This window comes from Leptonychotes weddellii, chromosome 9 (genome assembly GCF_054177405.1).
Source record: "Leptonychotes weddellii isolate Sample4059 chromosome 9, ASM5417740v2, whole genome shotgun sequence".
Lineage (NCBI taxonomy): Eukaryota > Metazoa > Chordata > Mammalia > Carnivora > Phocidae > Leptonychotes > Leptonychotes weddellii.
In genome coordinates this window covers 935,866-956,477 of record NC_138377.1, presented here as the reverse complement: position 1 = coordinate 956,477, position 20,612 = coordinate 935,866, and the positions used below count along the sequence as shown (strand labels likewise).

At 64.5% G+C, this 20,612-nt stretch overlaps 1 protein-coding gene across 5 annotated transcripts in view; it reads left to right on the top strand.

Moving 5' to 3' along the window:
- Positions 1 to 20,612, top strand: part of KIF26A (kinesin family member 26A) — a 40,330-nt gene that overhangs the window by 1,240 nt on the left and 18,478 nt on the right. For 3 of the 5 annotated variants that reach the window (XM_081829811.1, XM_081829810.1, XM_081829808.1), the window contains exons 3-4: positions 11,504 to 11,956; positions 19,317 to 19,507. In XM_081829811.1, coding sequence (XP_081685937.1) covers positions 11,504 to 11,956; positions 19,317 to 19,507 — 644 coding nt within the window. Of the gene's footprint in view, positions 1 to 7,530; positions 7,965 to 11,503; positions 11,957 to 14,901; positions 17,213 to 19,316; positions 19,508 to 20,612 lie in introns of those variants that run through there. The other 2 variants (XM_081829812.1, XM_081829813.1) reach the window with 2 other exon arrangements.

The following is a 20,612-nucleotide window of genomic DNA, read 5'->3' as shown; positions in this document are numbered from 1 at the left end:
GGACACAGCCCGGGGCTTTGCCACCTTGGGCAGTGGCCACCCATTTGGGAATGGAGCGGCTGGGCCCCAGCAGCCTAGGTGTTTGCCCGCCGAGGGGGCTCTGCCAGATTCTTCAGCCAATGGGCTTGCCCTGGTCTTGGAAGGAGCTGGGACCATTGTTCAAGGAACAATGAGCCCTGGAAGTTTGCAAAGCCTGGGAAGGTGGGGGTCTCCAGAGGAAGCCCTTCCCGCCAGACCTTCAGTCTTTTTGAAAGCTTTCTTGGGAAGTCCGCATAATCCCCATTGAATCTAAATATAGTTCTCTAAGGAGGCTTAGCGGGCCGGGATGGGGGCGAGAGCCTGGGTTCCAGGGGGTCCCATGGTGTTCCTGTCTTGGGCAGGGCGGGGAAGGGAGGTGAGTCTGGTTTCTGTGGCCAGGAGAGGGGACCTGTGGCCTGCCCTGGGGTGGGGCTGGACCCTCCTGATCTGCTGCTTAGAGCAGGGTGCAGCCTTTCCAGGCTCTGTGCCCCCAGATGGCCTGAATCTGGTTGGAAAGACAGCAGAGGACCTTCAGGGCCTCATGAGAGAGTGGTTTGGGACAGACTTCTGGGGGGCCTGTCAGAACTACTGGGCCATCTTATTACCCCATTAGGGGAACCAGGACCGAGAGAGGAGGGGCTTCAGTGACTGAGCTGGGTTTTGCCTGGCGGTGTTGGGCATGTGGCCAGCTGGTTGCAGGTGGGCGTGGGATCCTGGTGGAGAGCCCCTCATGGGGGCGGGGGTGTGGCCTAGTGGTCTCTTCCTGCCCATGCTGATCAGGGAAGCCTCCTGACCACCCAGAGTGTTCACCTCCCACCTGCCCTGGCCTATTCTGAGTTTGGCAGTACCCCTCAGTGCCAGGTGGGGGCTCACCCCTTTTCCTGGCCGTCCCTGGTACCCAACAGCATGCTCACCCAGCAGACCAGGGTCCCGTGCTTTGTTCTTGGTCTGCGGCCCCTCCCCCGATGTGTTTCCTCCTTTGTCAGATGGGTGTAGCCTCTTGGGGCCCTTCTGGGAGTGGGATCCAACCTGTAGGATGATGTGCCCAAGGGAGGGAAGGCCCCATTATCCATTGTTTTTCCAGTGAGGATGGAAGCAGGTCCTGCGGGGCTTCCGGCCCTCGGGCTGAGCCACCCAGGCCAGGGGACATGGGGGTTTGGGCCTGAGACCCTGGGACCTTGGTAGATGTCATTGTCTTGGGCAACCCAGGATCTCCCCAGCATCCCGGCTGAATCTCAGCAACCTCTCCCGCCTGCCCCAGAACTTTCTTCAGGGAGGGCTGTGGAGGTGGCGTTTAGGATGTGTGCCTGGACCCGCTTCTGCTTTTAATTAGGGAGGTAGGTGGGGAGACCTGTGTGTGACTGGCTTTGGGTGAGCCCAGTGCTCCTCCGAGCCTGGCCCATGTCCAGAAACCCTGGGCTCTGTTTTGAGGCCAGCAAGGCACTGGAGCATGGAGTTGGTGTTCTAGGATTTTCCGTAGGGGGCCCTTTCTTGTTTTTCATCATGCACAGATGAACTTCATAAGGACAGCACTTCAGATTGGGGTGGGGGGCTTGCTGGGGTCCCGTGGCTGGGGTAGGGGGTTGGAGCTGGACCCCAGCCTGGCTACTGGAGGCCCTCACCTTAGGGGTCCCTGTTTGATCTCAGGTGGAGAGGGAGGCTTGCGAGGGTGGAGGGACAGTGGATGTTAGCCAGCCCAAGGTCACCCCATCCTGTGCCCCTGGCGTCTGCCCAGCTGGCTCCTTGCCCACTCTCCTTATTGGTAGACAGCTCTCTGCTCTGGGACCTCGGGCAGGTTTGTTGAGATCTGGGACCATGTTTGTACCCTTTTCACAGGCAGGTAGAGCAGGGCCAACACTTGCTCAGCCCTTGCTGCTTTGGTGGGATGTGGGCTCGAGGGTCATTCTGTGCCTGGGTCTTGGTGCCCATGGGGGTTGAGTGGGGGCAGTTGGAGCCCTGCCCAGTCATCAGGTGGCCTGCCTGTCCCTTGCTGCTATGTCCTCTCTTCAATCTGTGCCTGCCTCAGTTTCCCCACTGGGGAAGTGAGGGTGACCGTGGTCCCTACCGAGGGAGATCATCTATGTGGAGTGGATAGGACTGTGCCCTGATGTCCCCGGGAGCATGGGAGGGAACGTGCTCTGCCTGCCCAGGTGGTAGCCTGGGAGGCTGTCCTACCTGAACCAAGAAGGGTTGTGGGCCTGGGTGTGGGGGAGACACCTCACTGCTCCCGGCCCCCCTCAGTGTGCCCCCCTCGGCTCTCACCAGGTTCCCCAGGCCTTGTGTCCAGGTGACCCCTTCAGGACCCTTCCATGGCTTATAGCCATGACCTCTGGACTGGCCCGCAACCTCCCGTGGCCTTGCCCCCTGTGGGCCCTGCTACAGGCACTTGTCTCCTCCCTGGACCCCCAGCGTCCCTGGGCCACCCTGCCAGTTCTCTGCTCGGAGCTCCCTGGGCCCCTCCCAGGGGGCCCTGCCTCTGAGAAGTCTGCTGGAGGCTCGCAACACCTCCCTCGAAGGGAACAAAGCCAGGCCTCCTCTTCCGCCACACCTGAGTGCCCCCCAGCTTAGCACTGGGCCCTCTGTCCTTCTCATTCCCCAAGCCAGAACCCGAGGCCCTGGCCTTACTCATTCTGTGTCCTCACCCGCCACGGTGAGCTGGTCACCAGGTTCCTGCAGACCCCTTTCAGCGTCCCCTCCAGTCTGGTCCCCGATGCCCGCCCACCCCCAGCTCCCACCCTCAGGGCACCCAGAGGGGACGTGCTGAACCATGGACCATTTGGAGGGGTCTTCGGCTGGAGTCCCAGTCCTCTTGTCCTGTCCTGGCCCTGTCAGACTGAGGCTCACTGGAAGGCACGCCCCTGCACACGGGGTCACCTCTGCCTGAAGTCCCCATCCTCTCCCTCCCCCCACCTCTGTCACAAGTGCTCCTTTTGCAGACCCCCAGCCCTCGTCCTGCCCGTGCTTAGTGCTCAGTTGGCAGACCCCCAGCCCCAGTCGCCAGCGTCCCCGGTACCAGAGCTTGCGCGGCCGACCGTGGGGGGGACACTCAGACACGCTGACTGGTCCACTCTGAGTTCACGGCTCTGGCTTATCCTCCACGGTCGTTGAGCCTCCCTCCCGTCCTCTAAGCTTCCCCTCCCCCCATCTCTGGGAGGCCACCGCTGCTGCGGACAATGACCCCTGACCCAGTTCTTTCTCAGCCCCTTCCACGCGCCTTGGCCACTGTGTGGTTTCCATACCCTCTGCTGCCCCGAGGCCAGGAGCTCTGTCAGGGCAGGCGTGGGGTCCAGCTAACCCAGAGAAGTTTGTTGAATGACTAAGTGACCAGACTTTTCCTCCCACACCCCTCCGTGTTCACCACGACTGCCGGGCTGGATTCCTGCTCTCCTGTCCCCCAGCCTGGGGGACAGCCCCCGTGGAGGATGGCGATCTCTACCCTCCTTGCGGCAGCGGGGGCCCGGATCCTGCTGGGGGAGCCCACTCCAGCCGCCAGTCAGATGGTCATGGAGAGGTGGTGCCTCCTCCAGAGACCCTGTGACATTCGCCGTGTCATTACTGGTGCTGAATTGATTAGCGCCTCTGATGGGGGAAAGAGATCAATTCTCATTTAGCTCTTGCAGATCTCTTGCTCACCCTGGCAGGGGGTCTCATCGTCTTAGCCCCCTGTGAGCTCCAGGACTGCTGCTGATGGTCCGTGATGGCTGGTGCGGCCCCCAGGCATTCGCCCACACTTTGCATCACGCTGGACAGCGAGTCTGAAGGCTTCTGGGGAGAGGCATGGGCTCCCGTCCAGTGCACGCCTCGGGGTCACCTAACTAGGCTCCTAAGGCTGGCGTCCTGGAGACCCTCCTGCTTCTCCCTGGGGTCTGGTTCTGGAGGAGGGGGGTGGCGGTTCTGCCAGCTTGGCATTCACCTGTCACTCCCCCTGCCGGGAAGCCATCCAGGCCCCCTGCGTGCTCTGTGTCCATGGCCCCCAGCTCTGACTGCACTGACATGCGGTAGTGGGGTCCCGAGTCTGCTGTCCCAACTGGCCTGTGGTCTTGGGAGGGCAGGGGCTGAGCCCGGCTGGTATGGGACATTTGCTGCCTGCAGTCAGAGTCCCCAAACCCCTGTTCCCTGCACTGTTTGGAGCCTGGTCTGAGCTCTGCCGGGTTCTGGGGCGCCCCCTGTGCCGGGGCCACAGTGTCTGCCTTGGGGCTGCACAGGCTGGGGAGCTCAGCATCAGCAGCGTTCCCCAGCTGAGCCAGGTGCTGGCGGGCTCTGGAGGCAGCCAGGGAGGTGTGAGAGGGGCGGGAGCTCCCTGGGGCTGGTGGCTGGGCAGTGTCCCAGCTGGCAGGGGCCCGGATGACTCAGCTGCGAAGGGTTAAGTCTGTGGGGCTCGGAGGCTCCCAGGCCACTCAGGGGGACCGAGCCTGGGCAGGGCGAGGGAGGAGGCCGGGTTAGGCCGAGCCTTGCCATCTGGCCTCCGTGAGACCTCAGCTGGCCCCTCCCCACCTGGGCTGGCTCCTTCCTCCCTAGATAGACGGTGGTCTAGCCAGTGTCCCCTGGTGTCCTTTGGTCCAGTAACGGAATGATGGGCTTCTTGCGCCCGTCTTAACTCCTGCTGGTCCAGGGTCTCAGGGAGTGAGGGTGGGCAGTGGGGGGTGCGGTTTGTGAGCCACGGCCCTCTGAGCACCAGCCACAAGCAGAGGTAAAGCTTCAGGAGCTGGCTGGGGTGTGGGCCCCGCAGTCCCAGCCCTCGTGCCTCGTGGGAGGGAGTCTGCTTGAGGGGGTCTGGTTGCACTCTGAGGTGGGGCTGAGCCAGGGATGTGCGTGGTGGTGACGGAACTCGCTGCCTCTTTGCGGAGAGGAGCAGGGTCCGGGAGGGCTGAGTCCCTTGCTCCTCCTGGGTTAAGAGGGGGGCATTTTCCCTTTTGGTGTCACATTTTGTGGCTGGGGGACTCCCATGGGGCCGTGTGCAGGGTTCCTGGCACTCCATGGTAGGGGCTCCCTGGCCTCATCTGGTCTCCGTCCCCCTGGCAGCATCCCAGCCTTCGGCTCTGAGTCCTGGGCTGGGGCAGGGGTGGGTGGGCTCGGCCAGGCGCCTGGGGCCGACAGATTTATGGTCCCGCGTGGCCCAGGGCCAGTGGCTCTGCGTTCACCTCTGACCCTGTGTGATGGATGCTGGCCCATGCCGCTGCCTGTTTCTGGGTGGAACCTGCCAGTCGCTGGCCCTGCCCCGTACCCTGCTTGGGGCAGGGCTGCAGGGTCGGCCCGTCCCTAAAATCCCCATACCCCCTTCATAGCCACGGCGCAAGGCCACAGCCCAGCCCCACAGACTTGGCCTGTCTAAAACCCAAGGGATTGTCTGGAAGCCATTTCGGCGTGGCTTGCTTGGTGGTTGCCAGTAATGTGGCCACAGGCCCTCCTGATCTCGTCCCTGGGGTCCCCTCGCCTTGGCCCTGTCCCTTCTCGAACCCTCCACACTTTGAGCCCCAGCCTTGCTGCCCAAGCTTGCTGATCCAGGTGTCTTAGGCTCAGGCTCAGGGTAGCGGGAGGACTAATGTGGTTCCCAGCGGGGTGGGCGTGTGTAGAGATGGGTCCGTGGCCGCCGTGCTCTGGCTCGTGTCCAGCTGGTGCAGTGCGCCAGCAGGAGGCCTAGGGGTGCCTGGCAGTGATGTGTCTGGGTGCCGGATCCCGAGATGATGTTGGGACCCGTGCTGCCTCGTGTCTGTCTTCTCTGCTGGGTAAGTGGCAAGGAGGGCCGGCTGGGTTTGTGCTGTGGGACGGGCTGCCCCTGTGGGGAGTGGGACCCCTCCTCTCTTGGAACGCCCCTGAGGCCTGGTGAGGAGAGGAGCCTCGGGGTGGACACCCAGGGTACCTGGCCTGTGGGGCTGTGCTTTGGACAGGGGAGCAGGGAGCTGGGCAGACGGGAGGGCTGATACCAGCAACCCGTCAGCAGGCCTCTGAGCAAAACACACTAAACCCTACCACCCTACGTGGTGAGGGAGGGAAGAGCGGGTGCAGGGATGTGAGTGACCTGCCTAAGGCCACTCACCCTGGCTGCTTTCCCTCCAGTGTTTGTGTGCACAACTGAAGTGCTGTGGGCCTGGGAGAGAGGGCTCTGCAGAGGGGCATCTAGGAGGGCCTCCTAGAGGAGGCGGCATTTGCTCTCGGTTAGAATTAGACCCACAGAGATGGGGTGAGGGTCCCCGGGAGGAGGGAACATTAAGAGCTCCAAGATGGGGATGGCTGGAGCACGCATGGAGACTGCCCCGGGGTGCCAGGTAGAACACAGAGGGGAAACCAGGATGGGGTCAAGGGTCAGGAGGTGTGGTGGAGGGGAGTCACACTCCAGCCCTGGAGCAGAGGTTGGGGCCTGGGGTGTCCTGGGAGGTCCTGGGATTCAACAGCTGCAGCCAGGGCCTCTCCCGGCAGCCTCACCGGAGGTACCTGTTGGTTGGGTGCACGTCTGGGCTGGGGCCAGCAGGAGAACGTGGGTTACTGGGGCCAGCTGAGGGACGGGGGCCCCATTTCACGTCTGTACCTGCCCTGTGCTCGCGGGGCCACCCACCCAGGTCAGCGTCCGGCCTCCCTGGGGTTCCGAGCCCTCCGGAGGGGCACCGGGGAGCCCTGGCCATGGCCGGGCTTGCAGGGTACAGCGTGGGCCCCACGCTGGTGGTGAGAATCTGCTGTGCCCCTTGCTCAGATGAGGGAGAGGAGGTCCCTGGGGGCTGCAGCCACACCCACGGAGTCGGCCTGAAAGCCCCGTCTGGGCGAGCTCCGGGCTCCCCCGAAGTGTGTGGAGCACCTCCTCCCGGGATACCAGCCTCCCTATCCCCTGCTCCCGCTGAGGCCGTCCCACTGGCCTGGCCTCCAGACGCCAGGATCCCCACCGCCCTGCGTGGCAGCGTGGCGTTGGGTGGACAGGGGAGGCCATTGAAGGGAGGGGGTCTCAATGAACTAGTGTGTGCCCTGAGCTGCCCAGCTGGCTGGTGCCTGGCACGGGGCCTTGGGGACAGGTGCCAGTCTGTGCTGGGTGGGCCGGGCTGCAGCCCCCGCTCTCCCCACCCCAGCCTCTGACAGAGGAGGGGAGTCAGTGTCGGCTCTGGGGCCTTCAGAACTGCAGACCGGTGGGCCTGGAGTGGCCTCCAGGGTTCTGGCTGGCAGATGGGGGAGGGTCTGGTTCGGGGGTCCCCAGGTCTTCCTGCTAGACCCAGTGGACGTAGGTGGGCAGGGCCTCTGGCTGACAGTTGGGCCCGAGGTGAGGTGCCTGGCTGGTGGGAGGGGCCGGTGTGGCCCAGGTGTGGCTGACTGGCAAACCGAACCCCCGCCACCCCCCCTCCGGGTTCACCAGGCTGCACGCGACATTGGAATGTCCTTGCCAACATAACTGCCAGAGAGCAGTGCCTGGCCCAGCAGCCGGGGTCCCTTCCTGGACCTGCCGTCAGTTCCGGAAGCGGTGGCCACACAGGGTCACGGGCCAGGTGCTTTGTTTGTGGAGGGAAGGGAGGAGGAGGGAGAGGGGTTATGGCCAGGGAGGACCCCGCGTTCCATGTGGGCAGCGTGGCGGGCCGGGGAGGGGCACCCCCAGGCCTCGGGGCGCTCTTCCAGGCGTGGCCTCTGGGCCTGTTTGTCCTCCTAGAGGCCCTGCCAGTGAACCCTCTTTCTAAAGACAGGGTGACGGGCTCAGGGAGGGTCATCTCGCAGCTCTGAGGTCTGGGAGTTTCTCCCAACTGGGGAGCAGAGCCCCTTCCTTCCTCCCGTTTTGGCCTCAGCTTGAGGATCTGGTCAGCTCCCGTCCCGCCCTGTGGGTGGGCTCGGCTTGCCCTGGGCTGGGAGAAGCCTCTCCCGGCAGGACGATGGGGCAGCTCAGCCCCGAGAAGTCACTCTGGGCCTCCGATGCAGGAGAAAATGGAAGGATTACTTAAAGCAACTTGGAGACCCCAGAAAGGAGATGAAAAATGGCAAGTCATTATTTTTAACTGGGGGGAGGCTCCCTAAAACCCCGGCGGCATGATGGGTAGGTAGTGTGCAGTGCTAAATTGAATCAAATTAAGAAAAATATTTTCCAAATGCAAGTAAAATATCTGTTTAATTAGACTGTAGAGAGGAAATGGAAAGTAATATTTTGCAGTGGGGTAATCACTGTCTTTCTGAAGGTGCTGGGCTCCAGAGAGGGGGTGGGTGATAAGTAGCCTGGCGGCTGGGGGCTTTCGGGGGTCAACATTCCAGAAATTGGGCCAACGACCCCTCTGGGGCTTGGGCCTGTGGACCCTGGGAGCTGCCCGGAGGCTCCCTTGGCTGGGAGAGGAGAAGGGCTGGCTGCCCCTCGCAGCCTTCCCAGCCCCCATGTACTGCGGTCTTGGGGCTGTTGGCTTGTGATGTGAAGGCTGAAGGCCACCGTGGTGCTGGGGGGGAGAGGGGGGTGGAGCTGCAGGGGCTGCCCAGCTTTCGTCTCTGTGAGGGCCTCCCAGGGGTCACAGGTGCGGTGGCAGGTGCCAGCCCCCCTCCTTGGAGTCCTGAACACTGGGCCAGGGTGCCGCGGGCGGGGGCGGGGTGGAGCTTGCTGTTTGCCAAGCTGGTCCAGCAGACTGGGGAGGCCTGGGGTCCCTCCAGTGTGGGGCGTGTGTCCAGGTGAGGAGTGTGCAGTGAGTGTCCTGTGCTGCTCAGTGGGCTTGCTTTGGCCTGAGCAGCGAGCGCGCCCCGCCCTGCCCTGCTCCGTGCTGGCCCAGCCTAGTGCTGCCTGGCCCGACAGAGGGGCTCAGCCCCAAGGGGGCTCCGTGTGGTCACCCAGGGCAGGTCCCTCTGTCTCGTGTGTGTGACACGAGATAGAGGTTGCAGAGATGCCCCGTGTCCCTGCCGTGCCAAAAGCCCTCTGAGCCCACTGCAGTGATGGGGAGGCCCCCTCGGCTGCCAGCTCTGGGAAGGGGTGGATGGCCCCGCGGTGGACTTTGGCCCTGGGATGGGCCCAGGTGTGTCTGGGCCGGGCCTCCTGGGGGCTTGTAATGCAGGAATTGGGTTTGGTGTGCCCCCCCCAGCCCCTCATCGGAGCAGACCTCCGTGGTTCCCTCCTGGGGCTTGGATGCCCAGAGCCTGAGGCCTTGGTGGGGCTGGGGCCTCCCTGACAGCTGCCATCTGGATTCCTGATGACACAGCTGGGAGGGGGATTTGCTCTGGCTTCCTGTCGCCTTGCCTGCAGTCCCCCTGCGCCCGCGCCCGGCCAGCCAGCGTGGTGGTGGGGGTCTGGTGCAGGCTCAGGTCAGTAAGCGCCCCCACCCCCTGCTCTGCCTTTCCTTCCTGCCTCCTCTGTGCCAGCCACGCAGGGGGTGCCCCGGGGCTCCCCCAGAGGCCCGAGTTCCCCAGGCCAGGCCGAGGCACTGGAACAATGGGTAGTTGGGTCTGGGGGGGGGCGGGGGGGCTGGGTGGGGCCGGGCGCCCTTTCAAGTCAGCTAATGGCTTCAGCAGGCCGCACTTCCTTCCTCTCGCAAGGTCCACCATTAGCAGCCTCCCGCTGAGTGGAAAAACCGGAGTAATCGGAGCCGGGCCCTGGAAAACAGGCCGGGAGTGACAAGTGACCGGGCCGGGCCCTGTGTGAGCCCGGCCTGTGGCTGGGGGACGGGCGTCGGGGTTCCATCTGTGGCCCCGCCTGCCAGCCCCGGTGGGTGCTCCTGCAGAGTTTCCATGGGCCTCCCCCCGACCCTGCGCCCGGCCTCCCGCGGGTGTCCGCTGATCGGGACCAGACCTGCTGGCGCTTCAGACGCTCTGGAGCCCACCAGCCCTTGCCCGAGAAAACCCAGGCCTTCCGGAGGGGCCCGCAAGTCGGGCAGCTGGTGCGCCTGGCCTGGCCAGGGGCCACCCTTTCACGGGCGCTGACCTACCTGGGGTATGTGGCGACAGCAGTGGTCTGTGGCTGAGGCCGAGTGGGGCTTCCGCAGAGCACAGATGGGGGAGCAGAGCCGGCGCCCCCTCCCAGCGAGGCCACCCTGCCACAGCTGGTCCCGAGCATCTGTGTGCAGGGTCAGGCTGGCCACGGGCAGGCTCCGGGAGCCTGGCTGCAGTGAATGAGATGCACCTGGTGGAATGGTGGCCTCAGCTTCCTCTTCTGAGTGACGGGTGTATCGGGGGAGGCCATAGTCCTTTTGGGGCCAGCAGCGCAGCTGGACTGGAGTCAGGTCTTACTGTGTGGCCAGTAGGGAATGGCCTGGGGCCAGGTAGGGAAAAGGCTCCAGCTTGGGGAGTTGGAGCAGGTCTCTGCTGGCGTGGGGGAGGGGGCAGCTGGAGGGCCAGCCGAGTTGCCCAGCTGGCCACAGGGAAGACACGGGCCAGCATATGGGGTTGGTTCTGTCGAGGGCCCTGGGAATGTCCTGGGCGGTCATGGCCACAGCTGGGCTGGGCCAGTGCTTTGTCGAGGTGCTTCCCTGGCCAGGCACCTGTGGCTGGGCCTTGCCTCTCAGGGGAGGGGAGGATGCGGAGGGGCTGGCCCTGGCTTAGACCCTGACTGGTCCCCACAGGGCTGCCCAGGGAGGCGCCAAGGCAGAGCCCGGTGAGGCGGTCGAGAGACAGGGTGTGAGCCCAGGGAATAGGAGTCTTGATAACGTCTTTTCAGTGAGGTTCCTTCTGAGGATTGGCTCTCTCCTCCTCCTCCTTCTTCCAGACGTGTCACCTCTTCCAGGAAGCCCTCCCTGACCTCCAGGCCCTGGGCTGAGCTGACTCTCGTCCTTAGCCCTTTCTGGGCACCAGGCTCACAGTTAGGGAGACCCGTGTGTCCCCCTCATGCAGCGCACAGCTTGGCAGCCACCAAGCCCCACAGACGCTGGGGGCCAAGCCTGTGCGGGCGGTCGCGTGGGGTGGGCATCTGGCACTTGCACATCCGTCCTCAGGCGGACCTGGGCCTGCCTGCCTCACCCCTCCCGGTGTCACTGCGCGGCCTGACGTCCGCGGGCTCGGGTGAGCGCGGGGCCGCTGTTCGCTTTCCTGCAGATCCCGGCTTCCCAAAGGCAGGGTGAGGGTGTCCAGCCCTCCCGCCCCACCTCCAGTGGGGTCGAGCCGGGGGTCCCCTCATGGCTCTGGACGGATGTGGCTTTCGCCGGGGGCCCCGGGGGTGCTGACTGCACGCAGCCAGGCCATGCAAGGGCCCTGGGCCGGGCTGGGGGTGGGGGCATCTGGCCCTGCTTCTGCCAGCCTCCCGGCGGCTTCTCGACCACCTGGCCTGGGCCGCTTGCGGCCGGTTGTCGGCTGACGCCTCGTTCGCCACGAGTGAGCTCGGTAATGAGGGCGGGAGGAGGCAGGTAGTTGTCAGGGGCACCGTGGGCCTCGCTATTAAGCTCCGATAATTATTTTCCTGCCGGGCTCATGCTGACGAAACCGTTTGGGGCTTATTAATCAGTTATGGATGACGCGGCGGCCACAGCATGAGCTGGGCCGGCGCCGCGGGGGGTGAGGCACGAAGGGCTGGGTCCTGGTGCCCAGGAACTGACCACCTTTGTCCTTTGCCCACCCCCAGGACCCTTGCCTCTCTGCTCTGCTTCTCGACCAGCTGCCGGCCACTGGGGCCCCGTCTGCCTGCCGCCCGGAGGCCGAGCGCCGCTGTGACGTCTGCACGACACACCTGAACCAGCTGACGCGGGAGGCCCTGCGGCTGCTGCAGGCTCCCGCCAGCCGCGAGGACCCCGACGCCCCTCCCGGAGGCCCTGGCCTCGCGCCCCCCAGCCCCGGCGCCGGGCGCGGCCCGCGGGACGCAGCCGGGCCTGCGGGTCCGCCGGGCAGGCCGCCGGGCCGGCTGGGGCCGGACAAGAGGAAGGGGCTGGCCTGGCCGTCTGGGCCCAGTGTGCAGGTGTCCGTGGCACCAGCCGGCCTGGGCGGAGCCCTGAGCACCGTCACCATCCAGGCCCAGCAGTGCCTGGAGGGCATGTGGAGCGTGTCGAGGGTCAACAGCTTCCTGCCGCCATCCTGCCTGGTGAGTCCGCCGGGCGGGGTGGGCTGCCGGCCTCCTGGGACCACCAGGCAGGGCAGCGGGCAGCTGGGTCAGACCTGGGTTCCCCGTGGGGGTCCCGGTCCACATCTCGGCATGGCCCACGCTGAGCAGGCTCAGTGCCCCCGCCCGCCCCCGTATCAAGGGGCCGTGCACACGGGGGGAGGCCCGTCGGGTCCGCCCGCAGAGCCACGGTGGGCAGGGTCCTCCCGCGTCCCCCGGGGCGTCCATCACGTGGCACCTGCCTGTGTGGTCGGGGAGGGTGTTGGCCACTCCCGCTTCCGAGAGCACATGTGGTGCCGCGGGCTGACGGGAGGGCTCCCGGGACAGGGTCAGACCCTCCTTCTCAGGGTGAGTGACACATCTCCCTGTGAGGAGGGGTCCGCAGCGGCCCCGCCCCTCCAGGCTCTCCTGCCATGCTAGGCGCCCCCCCCGCCCCCCGCCGGCTGTGGCCCAGCTGACAGAGCTTGGAGTGTAGGGTGAGGCCCGCAGGGGGTGGAGGAGGGCTCTGTCCACTCCTGTGGCCTCTCAGGAGACGCCTCTTTTCAGTTGGCTGCAGAGGCTCTCCTCCTCGGGTTCACCAGATTGTCGCCCACACCAGGGGGCACAGCCTCCGTGGAACCAGCTCTGGGCGCCAGTGGGCACTGTGGGTGCCGTGGACTTGGGCCAGGTGTCCTCCAGCAGAGCCCTGGGCCGGTGTCACCCCCGTAGGTTGGGATGAAGCCAGCCTTGCAGGGCGGAGCTGAGGCCAGCCGCGTTCCCGCTAGCCACAGAGCTTGGCTGCTGGTGGTCTCTCCCAGTGTCTGCTGCGCCCCCAGTTTTCCATCGAGTGGAAAGTATACTAGGATAGGAGTTGGGATGGGGGTGGTTGTTGGATTAGGGGTCTCCTGGGACACTGGAGGGAGTTGGTTTGGGTTTGGGTAGTACATGAGGTTAACTGTCCTGGGAAGGCCTTTCCCCAGAAAGCACCTGGCTGCTCTGCCCGAGCCTCAGGGGATACCTTCTCCCAGGGGTCTGTGCCCTCAGATGTGCCCACCTATTTAGTTGAGGACTGAGACTGACAGACAGCCCAGCCTAGGGGTTCATCAGGCAAACAAGTAGGAAGGACCTTCCAAGCAGAAGGAACCCTCTGTGTGGAAGCCCAGAGGTGTGAAGCCTGAGGCCTCCTTGGAGGTGTGAAGCGTGAGGCCTCCCTGGAGGTGGGAAGTGTGAGGCTTCCCTGGAGGTGTGAAGCATCCAGGCCTCCCTGGAGGTGTGAAGCATGAGGTCTCCCTGGAGATACGAAGTACGGAGGCCTCGTTGGAGATATGAAACATCCAGGCCTCCCTGGAGGTGTGAAGCATGAGGCCTCCCTGGAGGTGTGAAGCTTCTAGACCTCCTTGGAGGTATGAAGCATGAAGCCTTCCTGGAGGTGTGAAGCATGAGGTCTCCCTGGAGATATGAAACATCCAGGTCTCCCTGGAGGTGTGAAGCTTCTAGGCCTCCCTGGAGGTGTGAAGCATGAGGCCTCTCTGGAGGTGTGAAGCATGAGGCCTCCCTGGAGGTGTGAAGCATGAGGCTTCCCTGGAGGTGTGAAGCATGAGGTCTCCCTGGAGATGTGAAGCATCCAGGCCTCCCTGGAGGTGTGAAGCATGAGGCTTCCCTGGAGGTGTGAAACATGAGGTCTCCCTGGAGATGTGAAGCATGGAGGCCTTCCTGGAGGTGTGAAGCATGAGGCCTCCCTGGAGGTGTAAAGCACAGAGGCTTCCCTGGAGGTGTGAAGCATGAGGTCTCCCTGGAGGTGTGAAGCATGAGGCTTCCCTAGAGGTGTGAAGCACAGAGGCCTTCCTGGAGGTGTGAAGCATCCAGGCCTCCCTGGAAGTGTGAAGTAGGAAGCCTCCTTGGAGGTGTGAAGCATGAGGCTTCCTTGGAGGTGTGAAGCATCCAGGCCTCCCTGGAGGTGTGAAGCTTGAGGTCTCCCTGGAGGTGTGAGGCCTTATCAGGAGATAGGGCTGGGGTTGGGGTAGCGGAGGAGGGGGAAGAGGGGTCGGGGGCCCAGGCCAGGCTGTGTTGGTGTGTGCGGATGCGTGGAGAAGCGTCCCCGTTGCCGCCTGCGTCACCCACCCCCACGGAGCCAGGGGCAGAGGTCAGTGGATGACTATGAAAGCTAGTTTTGCTTGGTCCGTTCTCCAGTCACTGCAGAGCTGGCTGCACAAACTTCCCCAGTGAGCGTCTCTGAAATAGAGCAGTGCGTAGACCTTCCCTGTGGGCTCTGTGCTCTGTGGGGCCGTGGGGGATGGAGGCACAGGGAGGGTCCTTAGCTGCTGGGGCAAGGTCGCATACAATCCTAAAGCAGGACAGACCCCTGCCCTGTCCCCGCCCCTTGGCTCATTGGCCCTTCTGAGTTCAGTGAGGCCATGCTGGTTGATATTCCTACCTCTGGCGTGGTCTTTGAAGAGATCCTGAGCTGGACCCTGTGACCCATTGCTGGGGCTGGTCCTCCAGAGGGCACTCTGTCCTTAGGGCCTCCCTGGCCCTTGGCAGCTTGGGGATGGGGTACACAGGGGTCAGGGAAGAACTTGGGGTCTTGTGCTAGCTTCCGTTTGGTGTGAAGATGCCCTCTGGGTGTGGTCTTGCTGTTTCTGACTCCTCCATTATTAAATCTTGGGGTGAAGCCAAGAAGAGGGAGGCCAGCCCCCACCATGCATGCCGGGGGCCTCCTGGCCTGAGAGCTGGGCTTCCTGGGAGGAATGTGCTGGGGGGCAGCACTGAGTTGGGGAGGCAGCTCGGGAGAGCTGGGTGGCTTCCTGGAGGAAGTGGCATTGAGCTGGGCCCAGAGAGATGTGTCAGAGATGGTGGGCCCAGCACCATGGTGTGGTGGGGAGTGTGGGGGCCATCGGCAATAGCAGGGGGCTCCTTAGCTGGGGAGGGAGCTGAATGCATGTCTTGCTGGGGCCTGGAGGGCCGGGCAGAGAGGGTGGTCGGCCTTCGCTCTGAGAGTGCCCAGGAGGTAGAAGATGGACAGGAGCTGACAGTGGGAGCGAGCGGGGTTGGTGCAGCCGGTGTTGGGAGGCTTTATGCCTCCGTGGGCCCTGGGGGATGTCGCTGGCCTCTTGCCGGGCAGCCCCGCCTGCAGCCAGCACGTTGTAAAACGTGGGCATTTAAGGCTCTCTCTCCGTTTTATGTGCACATTGATTGCGTTCGGGGTGGGTGGGAATGGATTTATAATTAGACAACGGTCCTGGCGATCAATGGGGAGATTATTAGAAGCATAAATAGAACTTTAGGATTCAGATGAGGTAATTTCCCCAGAACCAGGGCATCGATTGCTAGAAGTGGCTCTGGAATGTTAAACTCAGGAGGAAGTGCGTCTGGAGGACACGCTGCCAGTCTGCACGACAGCCCCTCCACGGCCCTGGGGGGTGACTGTTTCCAGCAGACGCGGAGCCCTCTGGCTGGGAGGGCCAGGCTGCTGTCCTCCGTTCTAGTGTGTGGAGAGGAGGCAGATTGTGGCAGGGGTGGTCTTTGGAGGACCCCGGGCTCTGAGGGCCCAGAACGTTCTGGGTGCTGGGGCTGCGAGCCTGCCCCATGGTCCTGCAGGGGGTCAAGTCATGGGCCTGGCCACCTGGAGAGCTAGCCACGGCTGTGATCAAAACTGAAGCCCACCTCCCTCGTCTGGGAGCACCGAGCTCGGCCCTTTCTGGCTCCTTCCACCTCCCCAGTGTCCAGTGATGCTTCCTGGTTGTGGGCCCCCCGGCAGTGGACAGTCTGACGTCGGGTGGAGGCAGCCCTGCTGCTGTAGAGGACGGAGGTGTGCGCGGGAGCCGGGCTCTGGCCTGTTGCTGCCCCGGCCGTGGTGATGGCCGTGGGCCCGCCAGCTCCTCCGCCCCGGCCTGCTCCCCTGGGTCAGGCTGTGAACTGCGGCCTGCCCCATGCTGACAGATGTCCACAGGACACCTGCACTCATCTCACAACCGCAGTCTGTGACCGTGCACGGTCGGCTGGGAGGAGCACGGGCCGGGGCAGCCAGAGGGGGGCTCTGTGCAAACCTTCCCGCATCCTAGGGCAGAATCTGTGCAAACCTTCCCGCATCCTAGGCCTCAGAGTCCAGGGAGAACCCAGAGCCAGGGGTCCTGACGGGCCATGGGGGTTGGGGCAGTGGCTGCCTGGATAGGGAGGACGGAGGGCTTCCCGGAGGAGGTGCTGCACACTTCTCTGATGTGCAGAACAGGAGGTGAGGTCATTTTGGTGGTGGCAGATTGTGTGGCACCAGCTTGGGAGTATTGCTGACCCTGGACCAGCCTGCTTGCCTCCCCCCGTCGCTGGGATCCCCGGTGGGGCCTCTGGTAGGCGCCCACCCATCCTCAGGGATGTGGCTGGGCTGGCAGGGAGTGGAGGGTTCTGGCCTGTCTCTCTGACCGGGTCCATTGCTGGCGCCCTCTCTGGGCCTCAGTTTACCCGCCCCTGGAATGGACGTTGGACCAGATGGGCCCCTCCTCCATGTGAGGCTGCTTCTGTGACTGGGGCTGGGGGCTGGGGGTGGGACAGGGCACTTGTAAGGGTCAGGATGTCCTTAGCCTGAGGCCCCCTCTGGGTGACCAGGCGGAGCTTCGAGGGGCAGGTGGGTCTGCCTCCTGAACCTCTGGTTCCGGGCACACGCCCCGTGAGCGGCCCGTGCCCCGCGCTGGGTCCAGACTGTCTGCATGGTTCGGTCCTGGCTGTTGCTAGCCCCCCGCCCCCTCGGCTGTCTCCCCGCCCCCGTGGCTTGAAGTGACCCCCAGGGAGGTACTCACCCTGTCCTTCACGTGCCAGAATTGGACGGATGTTGGAGCTCAGGCCCAGAGCGTTCCTGAGAAGGGTTAGCCTGGCGTTTCCCAAACTGTGCTCCACGGAACTCCCCCTCCCCGCAACTCCCCCGCCCTGGGGGCGCTGGCTGGCGTTGGGCGCCTCCGCTGGGGCCCCGGGATGGCGTGGCCTGCCTCACGCTCTCCTCTCTTCATGCTTCTCTTTCGTTGCTGCTCTGGTGCCTCCATCTCGTTTTGTTCGGCCGCCCGCCCGCCCCTCCCCTCCACCCCCTTCCTTCTGTCCTCCTGTTGTGGTCATCCCTCCCGCTGTCCTCCCTCCCACCCCCTCCGGCTTCTTTTGGCATGCCTGGGTTCTGCTCCTGGCAGGAATCGGCAGTGGCCGTCCCGATGGCCGGAGCCGTGTCTCGGCAGCTCGTGGGATGGTGGAGCCGAGGCGCGTGCGGGACTCCTGAGACAGGTCAGTGCGGGCGGCCTGCGCCCTCGCCGGGTGGTGCCGGAACATTCTGGCTGGAGGCGGACAGGCTGCATGCGACGGTGGGCTGGCCCGGGCTCTGTGGGAGTGGACGGAGGGGCCGTGGAGGGCCATGGTGCGGCGGCTCTGCCCCCTCTGTGACCCCACCCCTGCTTTGGTCCCCTGCGGTCCAGGATGCCTCACTGAACAGTGACCAGGCCTGGCCGGGGCTGCTGGGCCTGGGCCCCACGGCAGAGCTGCCCCGGGGGCTGGATGCATGTTTGAGGCCATGGAGGATTGTGTATCATGTGCGTGTGAGGCAGGACTGGGAGGACAGGCCGATGTCCAGCCGTCAGGGAGTCCTTAGGGCTGGCTGCCCCGTGTTACTCACGCATTTGCCCTGAGCGTCCACAGCCTCCTGGAGACGAAGCAGCTTTGGGTTCTTGTTGGCTAGGTCTAGGCCTGGCTGACCCTCCTTCTGGAATGTTCCCTGTGAGCTGGTGCCCCCTCCGTTCCAGCAGCCCCATTTCCCTCAGGCCTAGGGGTTGCCTCCCAGCTGTGGGCTGGGTCTGTCCTGTGTCTGTGTCACTGCCAGGCTCCGTGCTCCTGGGAGACAAATTTATGGAGCACCTACGATGTATCAGGCAGGGTGTTAGCACAAGGATGTGGAGGAGACCAGGTATGTGTGATAGGACGTGAAAGGTGCTCATGAAAGCTGGTGGAATCGGAAACTATGATGCTGAGCATGGCCCTATTACTCCCAGGGGTGGGGCGCAGGAAGCACTGGACAGACTGAGGGAAGCTGAGGAGGGGTCAGTGGGCCGGGGAGGCCAGGACAGGGCACCTGGGCAGGGGCAGGGAGTGGCCTGGAGAAGGACAGGGCTGGCTAGGCTGGGTTCTGAGGGATGCATAGGAGTTCCTGTCCTCTGGGCAGAGGCAAGGCAGGTGCAGGTTGTGGTGGGTAAGGGCCTGAGCTGTTTCAGGTTCACCCTTCTCTGCTACTGACCTATCCTCGAAGCCCTGGGGGAGTGGCTGGGGTTCTGGGGGCCAGGGCGGGAGTGGTGTGTGGCTTCCATCTAGCTTAAAGTGTGGGGCTCTCTGTGACCTTCCTTTGCAGACATGGTTTTACTGTGTCCCAAGAGGGGTTGGAAGCTGGTGCTGACCACGGGCTGGGCAGGGTGAGACCCTCTGCCATGGTGGGGGGTGGTGCTGCCCCGAGGTGGCAGGACCTCCTTCAGAACGTTCCTCTGGGGCGTGTGGTGGCTTGTCCTGCTGCCACCCTGGCCTCTGGCTGTGTCACTTGGGAGACCCCGAGGACGTTGGGCCCTCCAGAATGTGACTGCTGCCCGGGCTCTTCACCCTCAGGGTCACTGGGCAGGCCCACGTCCTGTCAGCATGGGGACGCCCATCCTCCCCAGCTGGGCCAGAGGATGCCTCAGGCAGTGCTCCGGGGAGCCCTGGAGGCTGGGGACAGGGGGCCCTTGGGGCAGCGGATGGGGCTGGGTGTGGCCAGGCTGAGGCAGTCTGCTTCCTTCCCCCGCTCTGCCGGGGGCCAGGTCTGGCCTGGGGGTCCAGGGCCCGACAAGTGCACATAAATGTAATATATGGTGGCCGGATCTCAAGTTTGCTGGCGCCGACTTAGGGATCATTCAATTACATTTGTGCTTCATTACAGGGCTGTCTCCCTCTCTAGAATTTATTTTAGCTAATTAGTTGGAAATGCCAGAGTAGTATTTCAGATGACGGGAACATCATACATTATCATGCACAGGGCAATTAGTGCTTGTGACAAATATTTATTGTGGTTTCTTCTTGGCTCGTGCCTCTGGGCGCTCCCAGGTGGATGACCCGGGGTGAGGGGTGTGGGGATCCCTGTCCCTCTGTCTTGACTACAGATGTGCTCACGACATTTCTGGAACTCGATGTGGCAGAGGCTAGAAAGTCTGGTCCCTGGGTGGGCACGTGTGTCCACGTCTGCTCCGTGGGCCCCGCTGGGCTGGCAGGTCCCGTGAGTGCGGGGCCCCGGGGAGCATGCTGGGGCTCTGGGGCGCGCAGCTCGGCCTCCCCAGCACGTGTGTGTCCCTCACGCGGGCTCCCTCCTTCCCACCAGGCTGAGGCCGCGGTGGCCGCCGTGGCGGTGGCAGACACGGTCCGGGATGGCGCCCCCACCTTGGGCTCCGACGGCGTGTCGAAGACGTGGGGCCGCAGCGGGGCCTGCACAACAGCTTTGGTCAGCCCGGCCCCGGGCGTCCCGGCGGGGGGCTCCACGGGCCCGTCGGCGGCAGCCTCCTTCTTCATTAGGTAAGTCCTCCGCAGCGTCTCGGCGGGGCCTGGGTCTGGCTGGGGGCCCCTCGGACAGGCACTGTGGGCGGGGACCTCGGCTGCTGGCCCCTGGGGCCCGCGGGCCTTCCCGGCCAGAACGGCAGCCCGGGCGGACGGGGGGTGGGGGGGCATGCTGCCACCGGGCACCACGTCGGCAGCCACGGGCATCGGAGGCCTCTCGGCCTGGGGGTGGACGCAGCCACGGACAGGCTTCGAACCGAGTCTCTGCCCCTTCTGAGCTGTGTAACTGCAGACAAGTCACACAAGTCGTCTGTGCCTCAGTTTACTCTCCTGTCAGATGGTGCTTTCCTCAGAGTTGCAGCGAGGTGCAGCGAGGTGATCTCCGTGGCGGCCCCGCCTGAGGAGGCTCAGCCCTGCATGTCCTGGGGCGTGGGCTTGGGCCCTAGATAGCAGGCTGCCGCAGGCCTGGGGGGGCCGGGGGTGGAATGGGGCTTGAGGGAGGGTCCTGGGGTGAAGGAGGACGTTGGGGTGAGCTAGGGAGGGTGTCCTGGGGGGCAGAGTCCCCGGGGGGGGGTGGCTGCTGGCACATTTACTGTTGCTAGAGCCCTGGAGCTCGCGTGGTCCTGTCCCAGCCCGAGCTCCGGTGCGTGGTTGGGACTGGAGCCCCGGGTTTGGTCCCTCCAGGTCCTCAGGTCCTGGGGATGTGGGCTGGTGTGGCCCAGGCCCGGCAGGTGCAGGGGTGGGAAGTGGTGTGGGAACAGGGGTTCCTTCCCGCCCCCCCCCCCGCCCCGCTGCTGCCCCTGGGGAGCTGTCCTTTGGCTTCGCCCCTCCTGGCAGGGCGCTCGGGTTCTGCACACAGGAGGCCGAGCCTTCGTCCTGCGCGGAGGACTGTGGATTACAGGTTATAATGGTGGTAATGAACGGTAATGGCAGGCCCAGCCGCGGGTCACTGTCCCATTAGCAGCCCTGGCGGGCACTGATAAGCTCATCCACGAATCATGCGCTGGCGGCCGAGCCGGGCGCCTTATCAGCAGGGGCTGCGGGTTTGCCTGGGGAGTGAGTGGTGGTGCGTGTGACGGGCGGTGACACTCCGGCTGTGGGGCAGGTGGGGGGCCTGCCCCGC